The following is a 21585-nucleotide window of genomic DNA, read 5'->3' on the forward strand; positions in this document are numbered from 1 at the left end:
GTTGGGTGATGTCAAATTGGCATCTGACGATGTCTACAGTGAAACATCAGGATGGATCTACTCTGTTCCTTTCTATCGTAATATTCAATTAAATTCACTTCACTTCACAGGGGATTTGTTGGCATGGGACACAAACATTTACATTGCCAAAGTAAGTGCGAAATGAAAACAATGTACAAAACGGAACAGAATAGAATAGAACAGATTAGAATAGAATAAAGTAGGGCTGAACGATTAATTGCATTTGCAATATTATTGCGATATGATATAATGAGATTTACTAATCGCAAAGGCTGCGATTAGGCTCTGGTCACATGATACGCAAGAGTAAACCAGTCTGCAGAGGAAGTATCATCTAATACACATTATGCTGTATTGACTTGGACAATGGCCTTAAGGCTTGACAGAAGTTGACACTAAAAAACTTTAGTAGTTGGTGGTGGTGGTGGGTGAAATCGTCGGCCATCTGCGGCTTTGATGGGCAGGAAAAATGCACAACATTGTGTATTGTTGTGATCGGTATAGCAGGCTGAAGTACACAAAGCCACCAGTCAGCACAGGAAAAACATGTGAAACGGCATTTCAAACCAAACGCACAAGTCTGAAAGAGGCCCAGTCTGTCCCGAGTTACTGCCCGGTTACAGCCAGTGCGCTGCTTACTTGCATCGCAGGCTGCAGGGGAGGAGGGGGGGACTCCGGTGTTGTCAGAGAATTACCAAGCTTGTCTATTAAACACGAGAGACGTCACATGGTTTTATTTTCGTTGGCCAACTTTTGAACAATTGAACCTCAAAGTGAGTATTTATTTAGGTTTTTGAGATCGACTCATTAATTGGTGGTTGAAATGTGGGTTTGGTATTGAGCGCTTAATGTATAATACACTGTTGTGAACTTTATTTTTCTTGTGGTCTATAGGTAGGCCGACCTGATGATATCATATTATTTAATGCCATGAAATGACTCTCAAATTATCTTTGTCATAATATCATAATTTTATATTTCTTCTCCCCCATTGCTCATAATAATAATTCTTGCATCACCTAATTTCATCATAACAAAGTCCTGGCCTACAAGAAAGAACAGGGTATAATATTGTGTTGGTCATACTATACACTGATTTACTGTTAGTCCATTTTGAATAAGGAGGTAAAGAGCTTAAAAATTAATCGCATATTAAATCACAATATTGGAAAAATAAAACAAAGCATGATCCTAAGGTGACAAAGACAGTGACGTACCTCCAAAGTAGGAGCCGTCCATCAGCTTCATGCCGATGCTTCCTTTGGTCAGGACACTGACCACCCCGTGCTGGATGAAGTACATCTTCTTGCCGATGGTGCCCTCTCTGACGATGTAGTCTTTGGGCTGGAAGACTTCAAATCTCAGTTTGGTCAGCATGGCTGTCACAAAGTTTGGATCGGCATTGGCAAACAGCGGCATGGAGGCCACCAGCTTTCGGCAATTGAAGTTGACGATTTCCTAAATGGTGACAGGAAACAGCGTTGAAGCCTGATGTTATTTTGGATGTCGTAAGATTGTTGTGCATGCACGTTAGACATTATAAGAGTTACACTGCATGAATTCCAGCACCAGAAGGAACAGTCAGATGTGGAAAATAGATGCTAAGATTTAGCTTTATTGTTTTTGGGGCATGTTCTGATTTGCCATTTCAGGAAGAAAAACCAGTAAAACTTTGGATTAAATGTTTGATTAAGCATGATGGTTAGAGCTCATGTATTTCTTTATTTGAAAACAGTTTACTCCTATTATTTTTCAAAGGGCTAAAAAAACTGACATTAAAAACATATTTTTTCCAGGGCACATGTTTAACCGTTTTTATAGTTTTTTTTTTTTATTACCTGGGGGGACTCTGGCAAAGCTCACTGGAGTATTCTCCCTATTATATTTTCATTTTCCTGAAGCATACTCTGCTCTGTCCTTGAAGCAAGAGTACCTTATTTACTGTTAACTGCAGTAAACAGTTCCCGCTGGCCGCAAGAAACAACTTTTGGGTGCGTGGGAACATAAAGTCCATGAAAATCACTCTAAAACCATCTGTTCCTTTCTTTTAAAATCTAGTTATTTTTCTGGAATGACGTCAGGTGACTTAAAGGGAGAGTAAGTGATTCTGCAGAAGGATTGTTGATATTTAAACTCAACTGCCTAACAAATATACCACTCCCTTCAGTGCTCCCTTAGAAGCTCCGCTCCGGTTTCTCCAGCATTGAAAGGCCTTCACCCTTGCCTGGTCATATATCTTATCTGTTTATACTCTACAGACCTTTTCCTCTGGCTGGTACCCAGCCATCTCTCCTTCTTCATAGTGTCTGGCGTCCAGCGCGTTCGAATGTGCCAGTGTATAGAACTCTCTCTCGCACTGCCCCACTCCCACCATTACTCCTGTGCACAGGCACTAACTGTTGCTGATTGGCTGGAACAATAGCTACTGAGTGTATAAATTAAGAACAGTTTTTCTTTGTTCAGGAAAAGAGACCATAGTTGAGCATTATGATGAATTTATTCCAGTCCACTTAACCCGGTGGAAGGTTAAGAAGTGTGTGTATTTGTGCAAGCTTGGGTGTTTTCATACCTCACGCAGGGGCTCATTAAGCTCCTCCAGGATGCTCTCTTCATCAAACATTTTGCCCTGGTATCTGTGCTCGTAGTAGTCATGGATTTTCTGTCGGAAGTCGGCCGGTAGCTTGTGGAACGACATGTACTGTTCCACTTGTTTGTACTAGAGGGTGGAGAGAGGCGTGAGAGATAGTGGTTTAGAAGAAGCAGAAGCATAAATCAATGGAAACAGGATTCAGAAACCTTGGCGAAAGAAAAAAAAAAGACATGGTCTTATCACCAAAAAAAAAGACATGGTCTTATCACCAATTATACCTCATTCATGTGTGCAGTTATTGAGATGTACAGCTCTGTAAATATGAAGATGTGTGACCCATTTATACCTTGTAGCTACTGTGAACTGTGATGAAGTTGTTAAGGAAACATGACAGCTCTGTTGAGCCCATGAGGATTCATCACGCTCTACTGAGTTCAGAGAAGAAAGACGCTGCTATTAACCACATCTTAACCACGGGGAGTCTCTCTCTCTCTGGTGTTTGGTGTGCTAAATGCTTGATTTTAAAAATCTACGAGAAAGTATTATCAGGTTTTTCACTGGGATGACATGTCTATTGTTGTTCTGTGTTGTGCTCGTCATGAGGAAAAATATATGAAACAACTCTTCCATGACCGGTGGGCATTTGTGTCCTCCTATTCCTATTCTGACAGAGGACTGCGTTTGTTATTTATGGTGGAAATGATAAATATGTAACTACATGACCAAAAAAAAAAATGTCGGCTGCAGCACGTCATGTTTGCTCATGCAAGTGATTCACACGATCACATATTCTCTGTTGTTATGTTTACCTACATGCAGCCTGAATGTCCACCAATATATTTTGATGCTCTGTAACACATTTCATGCCTGGATTCCCTGGGAATATAGCAGCTGCAGGATCTACTGTATAGCTTCTGGTGTAAGGTGGAATCGCATGGCTCTTTCGATTATTCCACATTCACTGTACACATATGGTTTTTGGGTTTGTGTTATTTACACCAGGAGGACGGGACAAACTACATTGATTCAGAGTCACCACCTTCCTGTAAAGCAAAAAAATACACCATTACACTGCGCACACACACACACAAACACCCCAACAACAGCAAATTCAACAACATCCTGTGGGTGAAAAAGTTGTCACATGCCAACAAGAAACTTGTGGTGAGCTGTTCACTACCTGTTATATCAGCAGGAGACTTGCTAATGCTCCAAAAAGATGCAGAAAGATGCAACAAATGGTACACATATGAAGTCCTGAATCTCATTGGGTAACAAACAACACCATACAAGCAGGAATGACATGAATGAATCAACTTTTCAAGGACCCAACAACAGAAAGGCTGTTTTAAAACTGATCAATACAGTCAATCAATGTGCAAGAAAGGCAACAAATCCATGTGGCCCGGCATTTGGAGTGGCTTTAAAACGTTATGTAAGGTCTCCGTAGTGTGTGTGTTTGTGTGTGCGTTAAGCGGTGTGAATCATCACACTGTGGAAGTGAATGAGTAGTACATTTCAAGCAGAGGGTCAAGGGAGAAGCAACCCGGTCCAACACCACAATTGGACAGATACAACAAGATGCAGCTCATTTCTTCCTCGAATATGATGGTTAGATAAGTGTTGTGCAAACAGCCTTGGGTAATAACACTTCTGGGTTTTATTTTTTACAGTGCCACTTACTGGCAGTGAAAAAGAAATTGATTGCACCCTGTCAAGCAAAGCTGTCGTTGTTTACAGCTTACCTGTGGTTTTGCAACGTCTATATTAATCAGCGGAGTTGTAATTCTTTTGCCTTTCTCCTTTGAAACTGTCAAAGCTGTCAGTTTTCATTGTTTTAACCTCAACTGAAGAATCAAGTCTCATAAAACTAGAATTACCACCCTGCAGTTGTATGTCTCTGCCAACCATTCAAGTCGCAGTTTGCATTCATGTACTGTACCTGGAAGGAATTGAATAAAAAGTAAGTAAACATTTGATAAATAAATAAAGCTATCACTATATTGATGATACATATGATTCTAGTAAATATACATTGTTGAACTGATTAATGAAGGATTATCATAGCTGTAATTGCTAAACAGGTACACATGCACTGAATCTCCATATGGTCATCTCCAGTCTGTTCCTGAATTATGGTATTGGATAATGGGCAAAAAAGGACATTGTTTCCCAGTGAAGTTGACCTTTTGGGTAAAAAGAGTTCATCACTTCATCTTTGTACCCCATTAAACATCTGTGTAAAATTTTGCCATAATTACTGCATCAATCATTTAATTGTGACCAAAGATGTGTAGTTATTTTGAGGTCACAAATTAATTGTCCAACCAACTACATGATATGGTCATCAATTCTTAAGGCCAGAAACTTGTTTTGTGAGGTCATAGTGACCTTGACCTTTGACCAATTCTAATCAGTTCATCCTTGTGTCCAAGCAGATGGCCATTTTTTTTTTGCCATTCCCTCAAGGAGCTCCTGAGGGATACTGCGTTGATGCTGAATTTGATGAAATAAGAAAGGTCAAGCTAAAAAGGGCATCAGCCCATGAAAAGGAGACAATTTGGAGATATTCACTCGACACTCATGAGTGAAGAATCAAATGCAGATACCTCACAGGGCGCAAAGAGCAGTGGTGGAAGAAGTACTTGATTTGCATACTTAAGTAAAAGTACACATACCACACATAAAATGATACTCAAGTAAAAGTCATCCAGTATAATACTACTCAAGTAAAAGTAAAAAAGTTCCTGGTTTTAAAAGTACTTAAGTTACTAAAAGTAAAAAGTACTACACATTCAAATATATTGATCTTAAAAAAAATCATATTAAATTCACTCAAGACACATTTGAATACAGCAGGACAAGTGACAGCGAATCACAATACAGTTGCAGCTACAGTTTATAAACACCATGGCAGGTCAGCGTTTATCAAACTTAACAAATAGTTATATTTCACTCCAACATTGTTCAGTCACAGTCTGGCAAGTAACTAAGACACAGACAGACAAGAGATGCGCTGCTCAGCTGGCTTAGCAGGACAGACAGAGAGAGAGAGGGAGACGCACTGCAGCTGCACATTAACTAAACATTACTGTTATCTGCTGACATCAGACTTTGAGAGGAGGGAACACAAGTTTACCTGACTGCTGTTCCCGCAGTTTATTGAGTGTTTTCTCTTCTCGTGCACAGAAGGATAGTCCCTCTTCATCCTCTCATCAAAGTAGTAAGCTTAACATTAACACTTGCTTTCACCTTTGACAAACGAGTGAGGCGGGGCCCTCCAGCTCTCTGCGAAAGTGACTTGATTACTATCACTGCGTATGCCAGAGTCGCATCAGCAGAGCGAAGTTGATTCCACATCATCAGTTTTAAGTTTCAAGTTGCAACAACTAAAATTACTCAAGTAAAGTCCAAAAAACGAACAAAGTATTTGTACTTTCACCACTTACTTTCCACCACTGACAAGGAGTCTGAATGATTTGATGAGTATGACAATGAGGTGAATCATATGCTATACCAAGGAGTCAATTGAGAAGATAACAAGATCAAAAAGTCTGTTCAATAATTCAGCAAATCAAAAAAACTGATAAATTGTACTGTAGTGTGTGTATATACTGCACCCTGTATGTATCAGGAGGAATCTAATTCTTTAATCATGTAGAGTGCCATTACCTTCCTGCCTTTGAGTCCTGACCCAACAATCACAATTTATAAGGACACGCCATGTATGGAGGACGGGGAGGGGGGGTGGGGGGGTGATGACAATGACCTTGCCTATAACAGTCAATGACACATACAAGGGATAGGACGCTCGCTGTCCAGGAAATTACACTTTGTCACACTGTAAGGTGACATATGGGTTAGAGAAGAAAATGGAGGCTTGACCCTGGGGGCTTAGGTGACACGGCAAATCACAATATCCTTTATACAGCACAGACTGGCTGTCATGGTAGAACATCATTCATTTTGATTCCCTACAGGGAGATTTTCTCTCCATAATATAAAGCAGAGTGTTTTTTTTGTTTGTTTTTTTTTACAAAAGGTTAAAAACTTGGGTTTATGTAAGAATTGCAACATTGGCTGAAGAGAGTGACATTTGTCCTTATTTTCAGGAAAACATGATCAAATTTTAGAGGCATTTTTGCTGATTTTAATTTCTTCATCTCTATTTAGACTTCTATAAATCCACACTATCTCCTATAATCCTTCTCTTTTTGCTTTTATTCCAAATGTTTGTTATGCTCTTTCTTTCCCTTTCCCTGTCTCTTTCAGGCACTTTTGATTGCCCAGTATCAGATTGTTCTCCAATGTGATGTATATACTACACAAATAAATACTACATACACATACATACAGTACAGCATGACCTCATACATGACAATGGACAGTAGATCACTTACTTTAATGAACCACATAATGAAATTACATCTGCAAAAACAATTTGCTGCATCCCTTTCTTCCTTACGTAAACCAATTTTAATCTCCATCTCATTCAGTCTTAATTAATTGCCCTGCGCCATGGTTCATTTCACATGAAAAGTATTAAATTAAAACCTTACAGATTGTCACCCCCAGCCATCATGAAAGTAAAGACATAATCCGGACAGCAACAATCTGAATTTTCATTTATTATTAACATATATATTCATTTAGGATATAAGAGAGAGAGAGATACCCCAAAATGTACTCCTAACTGACACAATAAAAGAAAAAAATACTAAAGCCAATTCACTTAAATTTGACAAAATCATCCCCATTTGCTATGTGTCAGTAACAATAAAGATGCAGCCGACTTTCAGAATATCCAGCTCATTCAATCAAGCATGGGGATAAACTGGGAGTCTCCTATTAAGTGTTTCCTGCCTGGGGATTCAGTGTGTGGCAGTCTCAGTTAAACTGAAATGACATCTCTCTCTCTCTTTCTCTCTATTCTCTCATTCCACTTTAAAAGTGGTTGTTGAAGCAGCTGAGTTTTATTGACTTTCTGATTCTCTCAGCATTAGACTCAGATTAGTGACCATGTCACTCAGAGTCAGTGGGATGGGAGTAAGACTCAAACGGCCTCATGTTTCCAAAGAAAAAAAAAAGAAGATAACCTCTTAACGACAACATTTGAAGTGAGATAGTTGTAGTAAGGCTGACATGCATTTCTCCTCAGTGGTCAATGGACTGTACTTGAATAGTGTATTTCGAGTCTCGAAATACACTATTCAAGTACAGTCCATTAAAGCCCTTTACACTACATGCCACAGTCACCCCATTCACACACATTTACTCACTGAGGCTAAGGTGCCAACTGCTCATCAGGAACAGAAACTAATCATTCACACACACACACACATACACACACTGATAATGGCTTCAGGAGCAATTTGGGGTTCAGTCTCTTGCCCAAGGACACTATGACATGCAGACTGAAAAAGCCCAGGGATTGAAATGCTGTTCTTTCAATTAGTGACCAACCCTCTCTACCTGAGCCATAGTATAGATGTTTGTTGCTGTTTGAAACAAAAAAAAAAGGGGAAGAAGGGAGAGATGATGGGTTAATGCTCCGACTCACAAACTTAAAGACATCGAACTCCTACAAATGAACAAATCCCCATGTTTATACCCAGATACACACTTGTGCAATGATTATTTACCCTTCAAGATGGCAAGTTTTCAAAACCTAAACTTTAAAATATTCTTCAAATTACCATTATCTAGTCTCAATACAAGCTAAATATACATGTTGGACACAGCTAAAATCTTCCCAAATTGTATTAATAATGCAGTGTCCATCAGCCTGGAGTGCAGATAAGACATAGCCCCTCCTGCAGTACTTTCATAAAACAACATTTCTGAAATCCAATTTCGAGGGGAGTTTTTTATGGGACATAAAGCTTCTAGTTGGTGGATTGCGAGCATGATGCATGGCCGTCACTGTAAGCTGCCACAGAGGGAAGACAGAAATTAAATTGGCCCTCCTATTAATGGGCCATGTCACTGAGCATCAGGGCTCAGGATGTGACAAGTCTCATATCTGTGTGTGTGTGTGTGTGTGTGTGTGGGTGTGTGTGTGTGCGCGTGCGTGCGCACGTGTGTGTGTCCTAAGTGTCTAAAGCCCAAGTTGACTTTGGCAGTATGCTTTAGCACATGACTGAAGAGCGGACACAGACACACAGAAATAAACAGACATGAAGGTTTATGCGCAGATACACATATGTGTGTTTGGTGAGGGCATGGAGGGACTGAAAAAATGTCAGCATGGTTTAAATAACAAAATACTGTATTTCTACATCCTACTGTATATTAAATATAAAATTATTGGATGACTACAACAGAAGAGACAAGGAAATCTTCATGTTTTACAATGTGTGATGCAAGTCAACGTTTTAAACTTGCCTCCTGAGTTCATTATGATTCACCAACATATGACGAATAATAGAGAAACTTCCTCCAGGTTGAAGCCATTACCACATAATAATATCGCTTTGTACATATTAACTTAACATAAAGGACAACATGAGTCAGAGAAGGAGCTTAGAGGTTTAAGGCAATATCAGTGTGGATTTTGAAAAAGGAGGGAAATATCAGGAAGATGTCCCTAATATCTGTATTTTCTGAATTTTAAAGGGGCACTCCAATGTTGCACTTCAAGTTCAGTTTGCATATAATTGGGAGTAATACCAAAGTCCTTATAGGCTCAGCCTTTGAGAACAGTTGTATGTTTTCTGACCCATACTATGCACTAAAAGTCAGGATATTTTGGACTCTGGTGCACTGACTTGAGTCATTCTTCATTAAATATGACTCTTTAGAGTCTCCTAACTTTATAGATCTGCAGTACTAAATCTACCCCCTTAAAACCAGAGTTTGAAAATGTATGACTTTAGAACCACCAGTGGTAATATCTAAAAAGACATCAAAACTGCACCAATTTTCACCTGGATTTTTTCTATAAACAAAAACATATTCCACATCTCTAATAAAGGCAGGAATCTATGTGTGCGTGTCCGTTTCTTTTTCTCTTTTATGTCGACAACTGTTCATCCAATTGTCCTCACGCGGTGGGTGTGAGGCCGCAAGGGAGTGCAGTGTCACATTTGAAATCTGGACATACAGCGCATTCAGAATTAATAAACTTTGAATAAATTACATTGTTGAAACAGAGTTACACAGAGTCATCATGCAGGATTGAGATACATTAGAAATGAATGTGTTGAAACAGAGCAGTAAAACTTTTCGGAAGTTCTAAGGAAGCGCTGAATACCTAGCAGAATCTCCACCATTGTTGCGTTGTTTCAGTGTTATTACTGCTGTGTTATTAATGCTGTCTGTCTGTCCTTCGATTTTCTCGACAACTGTTCATCCGGTCGACTTCACACTTGGCATGTGTGTTGCTGAGGACCTAAGGGAGTGCGGATTTGGTACAATTTGGCCAGATGGTGGCGCTATAACAACGCATTTTACGTTTTAGTCTGTAACTTTTGAGTTGGTCTCTGAAAACAAATTCTCCAGGTCCAGGCCTGCCTATCTAGATAAGCCATGCCCATTTGTGTCTAGATTGATTTTCCGGCAATGTGAATTTTGTCAAAATCTGTTTCACTGCTCCAACTGCAAATTTTGAGCAATGTCTGGTACAAAACATCTCTGGACCAAGATGGAAGCATGCGCTCCAAACGACCAAGCCCGGAACAGGCACTGCACAAGTTCAAATCAATTTCAGGTGAAGTTGAGCTTAAAAATATATTCCATCCATCCATCCATCCATCGTCAACCGCTTATCCTGCGTACAGGGTCGCGGTGAGCTGGAGCCAATCCAAGCTTACATCGGGCGAAAGGCGGGGTACATCCCGGACAGGATGCCAGTCCATCGCAGGGCCACACATAGACAAACAACCACTCACATCCACACCTAAGGACAAATTTGGAGACACCAATTAACCTAGCCTGCATGTCTTTGGATGGTGGGAGGAAGCCAGAGCACCCGGAGAGAACCCACGCGGACACGGGGAGAACATGCAAACTCCACACAGATTCATGACTTATAAATAGCAGCTGGCAAAAAAATCCTCAGCTCAAGGTCCACTTACTGTTTCTACTAGTGTTGTTCTTCTGGAGCTTTCGCCATATTTGATTCTCTTTCAACTACAAGGTGTGGTTGAAGGACCAATTTAATTCAACTCGAAGGGTCAGAGGCCCAGGTTGTCCAGGACAGGCCTCAGTGATGGTCCAGGTTATGAAGTGAGCAGTTCCTCAAGCCACTGTTTTATGTGTCATGGCCCAGTGGATCAGTGCTCATCACCAGTGGCTCCAGGGGTCACATCTCACTCCTCTCACTACTATTCACACATGCTGCTCTATTGCTCCTGAGGGGGAAGAAGTGATTGGGGAAGAGAAGCTGGAGTACAGTTACATAATGGCTAATGCCCTCTGTCCATGTGCAGTGTCCGCTGGCAGATGGTGTATTGCTCAACAGTCAAGGGCGAATGGACAGATGAAGCAGGGGAGGGCTGGAGGGATGGAAAGAGTGTTGTGGAGAAACACGGGATGAGGGTCACCTCAATGTGAAGGAAGGGATGACAACTAAGGAGCGCTAAGTTGCAGCCACTGCCTAATTTTTACTGTAGTACTGTTTGAGGAGATTGTGAGAACACCAACAGAAGCCAAATAACATCATCTTATGTTTCTCAAGAATGGAGATGCTCAGTGATTCCCAACAAGGCGTCCTTCTGCAGTTGCTAAAAACTGTGGAGTGGCTTAAGTAATTAGGAAAAAAATGTTAGTTGGGATTGGATTTTTTTTTTAAATTTGTATTTCCACATATTTGTGTTTAAGAGTAAAATAACCACCAAATAACCATAACCAGACTGGATTACAGACTGGTGTGATGCTGATGTTTTGTAGATTTTTCACAGTAACCAGGAAGCCATACCATGCAGTGGAAATGAGGCTATAGAGTGCATGAAAGCTAGTTGGCAAGCTAGCATAGTTAGCTAAAAGTAGAGATAAATGCTGTAAATTGTTAGCTGAGAGAACATTGAGCCAAATGTAATGGATAAACAGGTGAGATATCTAACAGTAGTGGATAAATGGTTGGAATAGTTAGCTAAAGGTAATGGATAAACAGGTGAAATATCACCAAAAATTAATGGATAAACAGGTTAGAAAAAATCCAGCTTCTACCACTCCAAGTGGTAGCCTAGTAGTGCAAATGCAAACCAAACTGACCTACACACGGACAATCCAATTGTATGAAACAAATGTTGACAGTTGGGAACCCCTGCTCTACAGTGTTTCTTATTCAACATGACCCTCTCTTATCTCACACTTACTGTGTGTGTGTCTCTATTTCTATTCCTGTCCGTGCTAAACAAAACACCATGTGTCCATTCTGATAAAGCAGAAAAAATACCAGCACGCTTTGTCTAACTCTTGGACCTACAGTAAACAGTTAGAATCCACATCTCTCTTTGGTCAGTGGGATATCTGCATGCAGACAGGAGAAGAGGCTTAGTGCTGCAGCTATTATGACATTTCTGTCTCAACGCTGAGCGTGATGCTAACTGTTTACTCTGTGTTGTGTCAATACAAGTACATGCTGTCGTTAGCATTTACACTGTCTTAGACAAAGAATCTGTTTTGTCAGAGAGGCGAGCTCAAGCCCATAGCTCCATCTCCACTCTGTTATCTGATGGTGGGACTTATTGCAGACTGCAGTGCAGCATGGTTCATTTCATTGGATAACGATGAACAAACAGTCATGTGGGTCTGGAGAGAGACGGCATGTTTGATAAGTTGTCTTGTTACTCTGTTCATTATTTCACTGTTGTACATCGTGGAAAAAAGGGAAGAATGAGAGTTATAGCAGGAAGTGATTGCTGCAGACGTCACATCGCTGACAGAGTACAGCTACATGTAATTGACACAAAACAGAGGCTCAGGATAGACTCAGCCACTCATTTGCCCTTTCTCTCAATTTCTCTGTTAGTCTTTGTGCTCGCTGCAGGAGGGCGTCCTTTTAACTTATGACATTAATGTCAAACAGGCCATCTGGAAACCAATCACATTATAAGTGTATAACAACCTTTTTCAGGTTTTCCAACTAAGTTACGGGCCAAATTTGGTGAGGACTGGGTGAAGTTTGTAGGGATGGTTAAAAACAAAAGAAAAATGGTAGAACAACAGGTTTAGGCAGACATGGGTGTGGCCCAACCAATTTTACAAATGGCCACCTGGTAGTGCTATTGGATCAATATCCTTGCCAAACACTAATCTTATCTTCCTTGGACCTTGATTAACTTTCCAGCAAATTCCACAAAAATTTGCTAATAACTTTTTGACATTTGCCGGCTAACTAACAGACAAACACAGGCGGAACAAATAATATAACATTCTTTGCAAAGCTAGACAAAAATGAGAAACTTTAAAAATAACAATTAACTAAACATTTCAATTATAGGAAAGCATAAAGGCAGGAATGAAATAATAAAAGATGCAAAAATAAAGAATAGAAGACGATGAAGCTGTAAAATTAGAAAACATGATGAAAAGAAAAAATAACTAGAAAATGAAATTAGATTTTAAAAATGCATGGGGAAACAACACAAGGCTAAACATCAGCAGTTACATAAAAGAAAGTCTATGAGAGTGTATTTTGAGAAGTGGATTTAATGAGTCTGAGTTCTTAGGGCAGGGCAGTCTACAGATCTGAGGCTGCTGACTGAAGAAGCATGATCACTGCTTTGGCTCAGGTCCTGTCTGAGGTTCTCAAGTTGAAATCCCATATAACATGCAAAAGCATTAAACAACAACAAGTTAATCAATATGTCCCATTAACTCCGGATAATCCACAGAAAACCCTGTCCAGACAGTTACTTTGTTTATTGATGCTGTAAGCACCACATACAAACTTCTGTTCACCTCCTCTGTCTTGTTATGGCGGCTGCATTCTTATGTATTTTGAGTAAAATGACCCTTCAAATTGTTGGCTTTGACCAACATCACTGGGGTCACACAACATCGACCTGTTGTGTGTTTGTGTGCATCCACCGTTATAAATGTAGCTCAGTGTGCTCAGTGATTATGGATGGTGTACTTCTTTCCCTGCTGCATTTACCATGCTCATGAATCTGACACATACATACGGTAGCCTCATTACTTTTTGAAGACCACCACAGCCCTCCCACAGCAGAGCTGGTCTGCTATGAACTCAACATGATCATGGATGCTTACTGATATCGTGACCTAGAAAATAAGGCAAGATGATTATCTCTCTGCCATGATAGACAGCCAAGCCACAAGAGCAAGAAAATAAACAGAATAAAGATACATGTTGAGGCCCCAACAACATATGATTCAGAGAGAGAGACGTAAACCCGATCATCCTTTGTTCTAAACATTGCCCAGAGGCTTCAACTAAACAACAAAGCTGGACCAATCACCCTGATGTGTATGTGCGTGTCTGTATGAGGGATAGATGGCATAAGACATCTCCACATCACCTAGGATCTAAGGACGCTAACGAGACACAGAGCACCGCTGACACCATGGCCTTATAAAGCCCTCCCTGGCTTGCAGACACCGAAAGCTTTGATCTGCCGTTGTACGGAGACGACAGACAGGCCGAGCCCCGGCAAGCTGTAGCCAACTAATGGAACAGATGCTTTTCCTATCCAAGTGTGTTTCAAGTGAGCAAACCCCCTCTGTTCCTATCAAATGTGATAACCATATACACATTGTTGTAGAGGACAAGAACTGTGGATTGCATCTCCTTATGGAGTCTTCTTACGGGGTCTTGCCACCTGGTTAAGGGTAAGGTAATCCTGAATCCCATTAATTTATTTCACCAGTGATCTAAAGATAGACTGTAGTAAAACCTTCCCTCCTTTTTCTTCATTTTTTTCTCCACAAAAGCTAGTTTTAGTTTAAAAGTGTTGGTGTAACAAAATACTATAGTGATTTAGCCATGCTCACACCACTGACAAAGAAAATTAAAAACTATGTTTCCATAAAAAGTGCCCCAGTAACTCTGGATAATCCACAGAACACACCATCCATAGGGATTATTTGTTCGGTAGAAGACAGTTCCAATAACACCTGTTAACAGCATGGTCTATGGATTACTCAGTGTAACTAGGACATTATTTCTGAAAAGAGATGTTGCATAAACTACAAAGAATAGTTACATGATTTTTGGAATTAAGTTTAGCCTGCCCATTAAGTACAAATTTAGGATAAAGACCTCTTTGCATAAAGACCAGAAACAGGAGAAACTTTTTACAGCACATAACTCCCCATAATAAACACAACTTGTCATTGTTAGATTTTTGTTAGATATAACATGTTAATTAGTGAGCTTTAAGGTGCTACTAGGCATATTTCTTTAAACTTTGAACAGAGCCAGGCTAGCTGTTTCCCCCTGCTTCCAGTCTTTATGCTAAACTAAGCAATTGGCGCCCTGGCTCTGGCTTCATACTTAACGCAAATACGTGTTCTCGATCTTCTCATCAAACTTTCAGCAAGAAAGCAAATAAGCCTATTTCCCAAAAATTGCTGAACTACTCCATTAAACAGCCAGTGAAATAACTCCAAAAGCTAGCCAGATCCTTACCTTTTCTTGGTACTGCCGTCTGGATGAGTCTAGAGACTGAATGAGGGCAGTTGCGTGACCGATGAACATGGCATAGCAGGTGGCGCCAACGATCATACTGAGCATGGTTAGCCAGATGTCCGACATGCTCTCTGGGGCTTGTCTTCCATATCCAATGCACAGCATGTGGCTCATGGCCTTAAACAGGGCGAAGGAGTAGAGCTCGCTCCATGAGTCATTCTGGAGGGAGAGCAAAGAGACAGAGAAGAAATAAATTGTGAATACAAAATATAAGAAGGTGGAAGAGAAAGGAGAAAAATCAGGCTAATTCTGTCAAAATAGCACCCTACTTTTATATTTTTACTTTCATGCTACAATGGTTTTGACCTGATGACCCAAAGGCCTGTCGTCGCTGCCAAAGGTAGACTGTTAAGGCACGTTGCAGTGAATATTTCGACAAGTTAAGAGTGGGACAGAAGTGGTGTTGGCAAGGGGGAGTTAAAGAAAAAGAAAGCTAATGAGTAAGACATCCCTGGTTAAGTATATGGCTCTGTGTCTGGTGAATGTTTCAGGTTTGGTGGAGAGCCTTATCATCATCAACGCTGAGTAGCCTTGGCCAAACAGAAGGAGAAGAGGAAAAAATGTTAATGAGGAGCCTGTGCATCTGCCTGCTCCAGTCTGCCTTTGATTGGTTATCACACACTCAGCCAACCCTAGTACTCCCATGTTAGATTCACTAGAAAGCCCTCCAAAGGCACTGCTGAACCTCACATCCTCCCCTCAAACGTGTGTTTTTCCCTCAAACTCCTTCTGTCTCTCTGGGACAAGTGGTGTCTTCAGTCACTGATTGACTGTTGTTGGGTTCTTATCTGATTTGTATTTTTGCAGGGACATTTGCATTTCATTTGAGATTCAAATGTGGTTGGTTCTAGAGAAGGTGAAAGCAGGCACAGTGGCAAGAGGCTGCCGTCAAATGTTTTAAAATTTGTGTTTAAAAATGTGATTTAAGGAATAGCAGAGACAGACGATGCACTTAGCCTCCAGCAGCAGGATAACCAGAAACTCGGCCCCGGTGTCAGACTGTGAGCTGAGCTCCAGCTCCGAGCGAAGTTTCATATCTTTTAGGAGCTATCAGCTGGGTCAGTTGTTTGGATTTCTTTTAGGAGATAAACTGGGCATTCTGAGCTTAGATTAAAAGACACAGAAACCTACGACAACAGTTTGAAGCGTTTAAGATTATAAGCACCATCATCGTCGCTTCAGCTTTGTTGTTACTTTGATATGATGTAGCCTTGCACAGCACAGTCCTTTTCTCTCTGTCATCCATAGCCCTTAAGCACATTATAATAAGCAAAATATCACACAAACCCTGAGAACATTTCAACACTACTGCCTCAGTCTAAGCCTCATCCCTGCTGCCCCAGGTGGTGAACAGCCACCCAGGACTCAATCCCTCCAGTCAGCCATGAGCATTCTGGCCACATTGCTGGAGGAGGCCCTAACCCAGAGCCCAGGCACAGAAATAAGCACCTTTTTACACACCGTCTGCATCTGTCTGTTTCACACTCTCACAGACAGACACACAAACCACACAGTATTTCAGTAGACAGAGCACCAGAGAATAATGTATTCAATTTTAAACATGCATACACTCAACAAATACAACTAGATAAGTAGCACAGAAATGCTAAACATACATTTAAAAATGCTGAGTAGTACATAAAACCAAGAAACAGCCCTTAGCTTGTCTGTCTGTAATTTATGGATTTCAGGAGTAACAACTCCTGATAATAAAACAGATTTTCAACTAACACGCTAACATTACTGTAAATCCACTTGTGTCCTGCCTGTGGATTTTTAATCATCTTGGTACAGATATTGAATGTTTTATCTATGGGTCAAAGATGCATTACTCTCAGTCTGTCTGTGTGGCTGTGTAAGGTAAGTGAAAGCCCACAGGTATGAGTCAGTTCATCTGTCCTGTGTTCCTAGAAATTTTGTTGTTTTTGTTAGTTTTGTTGTTAAGGCCTACAGGAGAGTCTCCAGTTTCTGCTCAGATTTCCAAAAATGCAACCATATACCTGGATTAGACAGACTTGATGATCCAAGTTTAAGTATTTAAACAAATGGATGCAGTCATACAATATTAATGATAACCTCTAGTGAAAGTAAAGTGGATGTAGCACATCTAGCTGCATGTAAGCTTGTTTGACCTTTTCCGTAATATGCTTATTCCCATCATGCCGACAGTTAGATGAGAAGATCGATACAACTCTCATATCTGTGCAGTAAATATGGAGCTCCAGCCGTTTAGCTTAGCTTGGCATACAGACTGGAAAAGGGTAAACAGCTAGCCAAAGGTAACAAAATCCACTTACCAGCACTTCTAAAGCTAACTTGCGTTTTATCTTTTTTTGTTTAAGTAAGTGCAAAAATACAAGTTGTGGTTGATGCAGAGGCAACACATCAGCTGTAACTGGACAGATTGTGTTTAAGTTTGAGATAATAGCTGATTAAAACTGACACTGTGTACCACTGTCTCTTACTATTGAAAATTACAGCCTTTATAGTAACACAATAAACCAATTGTACAGAGACAACACCCTGTGTGTGCGGGGGGAGAGGAAGCAAAGTAAATTAGCTCTTATGTTCATTTTATTTGCTTTCTGTCTTGACTGAGTAGCGTGGATGATAGCTAATTGTACATAATACATTTAGGGAGGAAACCAAAGGGATTATGGGACATCTATGATGCATGATGGCGTAAGTATAGAATAGTGAGTGTACGTGCACGCTGGCACGTTTATCTGGCTTTACATGATGTTTGACAATCAGCTAGTATTTAAGTGTGTGTGTGTTTGTGATAGACTTGTGCCAGTCATGCTGCTGCGCATGTATTTGACAGGGTGCAGTCACTCTTTGACAGTCTAAAACTGACATGGGGCTTTGCTTTAAGGACTGACATTTACAATTTTAATATGTAAACTGACATAAAAGACCATGTTAGGAATGTTAAGATTCATTATTTAGAACCAGTGGGTTCGTGTTTGTATTCATTATTTAAAACCAAATGAGTACGGAAAGTTGCAAGATGGTTTGCTGACTGGTAAAAGTAGTTGACAACATTAATAAAGAAATTAAAAGCAAATGTATTTTGGGGGCTAGTTAGCTCACACAGTAGAGCATGTGTGACATGTCATCCCTGTATCTCTCTTCAGCTGTTCTATAAAAAAAACAAACATAAATTAATAAAAATTATACATATTTCTCTTGATTGTATGAGTACTCATTTGTACACTTAAATTGGAGTGTGTGTTTAAGTAAAATAATGGACTAATAACCAAAATTTCAGAATATCATGGTGGCTGTGTTTGCTAAGGTAACTACATCACAAGTTTGAATTCATAACCTGAACTGGAACATCATACCCTCCTCTTACTCAAATCCAGGTGAGATACCAATTCAGGCGGGTTTTTTTTACTGATTTCTCTGAATATAATCAGCAGCCATTTCAAAGGTCCTGGTGGACCAAATGCAGCATTTTTCTATTTATTTTATTGTAATAATTTTTCTACAAACTGAGGTAATGTGACAAAAACAAGAAATGTTTTAAAGTGATCACATGAATGTGTAAAATGTAGTAACTAACAAGTAGCCTATATTGATGCTAGTGCCTTTGTGAGGCTAAGCCAAATGCTAACGTTAGCACGCTAACATTCTCATAATGACAAAGCATGCCGATGTTTAGCTAGTTTAATATTTACCATGTTCATCATCTTAGTTTAGTGTGTAGAGTGTAGAACAATAAGGCCCCTATAGGCTCCTGGGGTTTATGATGCATTCATGTGGTGTCGGAATAATCGGAAAAATTAATTTCCGACTGGGAAAATTTACATGAATGCCCATTGAAGTCGGAACAACAACTCGGAAAGACGGAGAAAATTTTGCTACAAGTTGCCGCGTTGTTGACGTAGAAACATGGCGGAAAAAATGGTTGATGGTTAGAAATGTTTAAATGGTGCAAAATCATGTATTGCATAATTGCTATGGTGTCATTAGCAATATGGTATTACGTTATAAAGGTTAGTTTGCTGTCCATGTAGTGTGAAGAACATTAATAAGGAAAGTTATTTATTAGCAGTATTTGCAGTAGGCTACAAGCAGTATTTTAGTGGTTTCAGGTAATGTACTGCTGCAGTAGCAACTCTGGGGCAAAAAAACAAACAAAAAAACTTTGTAATAGAAAGCTCCAAACTGTTTTATCATAGTTGGATGACAATGATAATGCTAATCCAACACATACTACTACTTTAATAGTAGCATCCATGTTATTTCCACATTCCGACTTAAAGCACATGAACACACCAAAGTCAGAAGAACGACTTCCCAACTCGGGAACTGGGACCATCCGAGGAGCGCATGAATGCAGCATTAAACATAGACTGTATAAAACATGGACATAGTGTCTGTGATGTCACCGATAGGTTTCTGAAAAGCCGTTGTGAAGCTCAATGCTCTGGACGTTGCCATCTTGGCAGTGCCTGACTCTTGGCGAAGAGATGGAGCTGACGTGGGCTGAACGAAGCCTGGCTGCTACACCACATAGCGGCTAGCCATCTGCAAGGGCACCCATCTGTCACTCAAAGCGGCCATGTGCTTAATTCGTCATAACTTTAAACCTTAATATAATTTAAACAGGTAACTTGTATGAGAATTTACCCCCTGCACAGTTGTTATGAAGGGGAAATTAGACCAAAACCGTTTATTTGTACCAGACTGAACACTTTTGGAGCCAGCTTCACGTGGCTATTCGATGAACTGCAGATTTGGGCACTTCATCTATCATTCATACTATCTAGCTCTGGAGGTTGCTGCTTGCATAAAGCTAATCTGAACAACCATTAACATAGTCTGAGTTCATTAACTTTAATTGGTATTTCTCCTTTGACAGATATCAAGAGAAAGAATACGTCATGTGCTCAAAGAACACACATAATGCATTAGATTAGATAAAAGTAGTTGTTTATTTGTTGGTTAAAGTATCATCATCATTAGACTTACATAAGAGCAGTTAATAGCAGTCTGAATTATTTGGGAGAACAGGAGAGGGGCTATTTTTCTCTCCCCAGATTTTCAGCCACTTATTGTATTCTTTACATATTATTAACTCCTGCTGACACAAAATACAAAGATTCAGTGAGAAATGTTGCTTTGTAAATCAACATCACACCCTTGCATTCACTCTGCTATATTAGGCCTTACTATATATAAAAACTGAAAACTGGCCACATTTTGCCAGCTTGAAATATGTAGTTTTTTAAGACATGGTAATTTTTTTCATCTCCTTCCCTGAGGTATTCAACATGGGCAGAACTGCGCTGGAGAACACCATAGCTGTCATCCTTTTGCTTTCAGTAAATCGAAAAATTCATCCATGCGGGGAATTTTCGCAGATAAGGTGTGCAAAGGAATAAAAATTACAAGTGCACTACTGTAACTATTCTACTATAGGTTTATGAGGAGAGACTCGTTTGCATAGGGGGAGTAGTGGGTTCTTCGGAGGATCCAGCCTCTGAACTGACAAATTAAAAATGAAATGACAAGTATGAGATAGTCCGTTGTTGTGGTAATATTAAGAAAAAAAAAAGAAAGAAAAATCTGTACTGCTTTTAAACTTAACAGTGGGAAGAGCCAGTCGCTTTTTAAGCCATGTTAGCAGTGTTGCTCTATGGATGGCAATGTTGGTCCGTCCTGTCAGACATTCGGTCAGTCCACCTCTTTTGTCCAGACTGAAATATCTAAACTACTGGACTGGTGGCCATTAAATTGGTTACAGATCAATTTTAATTTCTTGTTTTTGATAAAATACCAGCCTCAGTGTTACTTTCTGTTTAGTGCTAATTAGCCAAATGGTAGCATACTAAATAATGATAAACATGGTAAACATTATACCTGCTAAACCATAGCATATTAGCATTGTCATTGTGAGCATGTTAGCATGCCTAGCATTTACCTCATTTCACTGCTCTCCCTAAGTACAACCTATATACTGGGGAGACGCGAGAGAAAGGTAACGTAGCTCCAGCCTTAACCATTTTTACAACGAAGTAACACAATTCTCTGAGTAATTCAGTTACCTGGGAGAGTTTTGCGAACTTTAAAACACAGCACTCCCAGGTGTTGGCACCTGTTACTTTATTGAGTATTTAGTTTACTCTTACTATAGACTTCTGCCTTTTGTCGTATAACTGTTGGTTTGTAAAGCCATTTACTTTCATTATGTGGCATGACAACTTGATGTTTCCTAATGTTATTAAGCGCACATTTAGGCAAGGCAAATGTATTTGTACAGCACATTTCTAGTGTTCCGACCACTCAAAATGCTTTCCACTAGGCTACA

At 40.0% G+C, this 21585-nt stretch overlaps 1 protein-coding gene across 1 annotated transcript in view; it reads right to left on the reverse strand.

The window, feature by feature from the left end:
* The window catches only part of hcn2b (hyperpolarization activated cyclic nucleotide-gated potassium channel 2b), a 51409-nt gene that overhangs the window by 12364 nt on the left and 17460 nt on the right, over positions 1-21585 (reverse strand). The window contains exons 4-6 of the mRNA XM_038716232.1: positions 15207-15425; positions 2591-2737; positions 1239-1479 (exon numbers count right to left, since the gene is read on the reverse strand). Of these exons, the coding sequence (XP_038572160.1) occupies positions 1239-1479; positions 2591-2737; positions 15207-15425 (607 nt within the window). The remainder of the gene's footprint in view (positions 1-1238; positions 1480-2590; positions 2738-15206; positions 15426-21585) is intronic.

The sequence above is a fragment of the Micropterus salmoides genome, unplaced genomic scaffold (assembly GCF_014851395.1).
Source record: "Micropterus salmoides isolate LMB-PRFRI ecotype aquatic unplaced genomic scaffold, ASM1485139v1 Ms_hic_scaffold_13, whole genome shotgun sequence".
NCBI classification, from domain to species: Eukaryota; Metazoa; Chordata; class Actinopteri; order Centrarchiformes; family Centrarchidae; genus Micropterus; species Micropterus salmoides.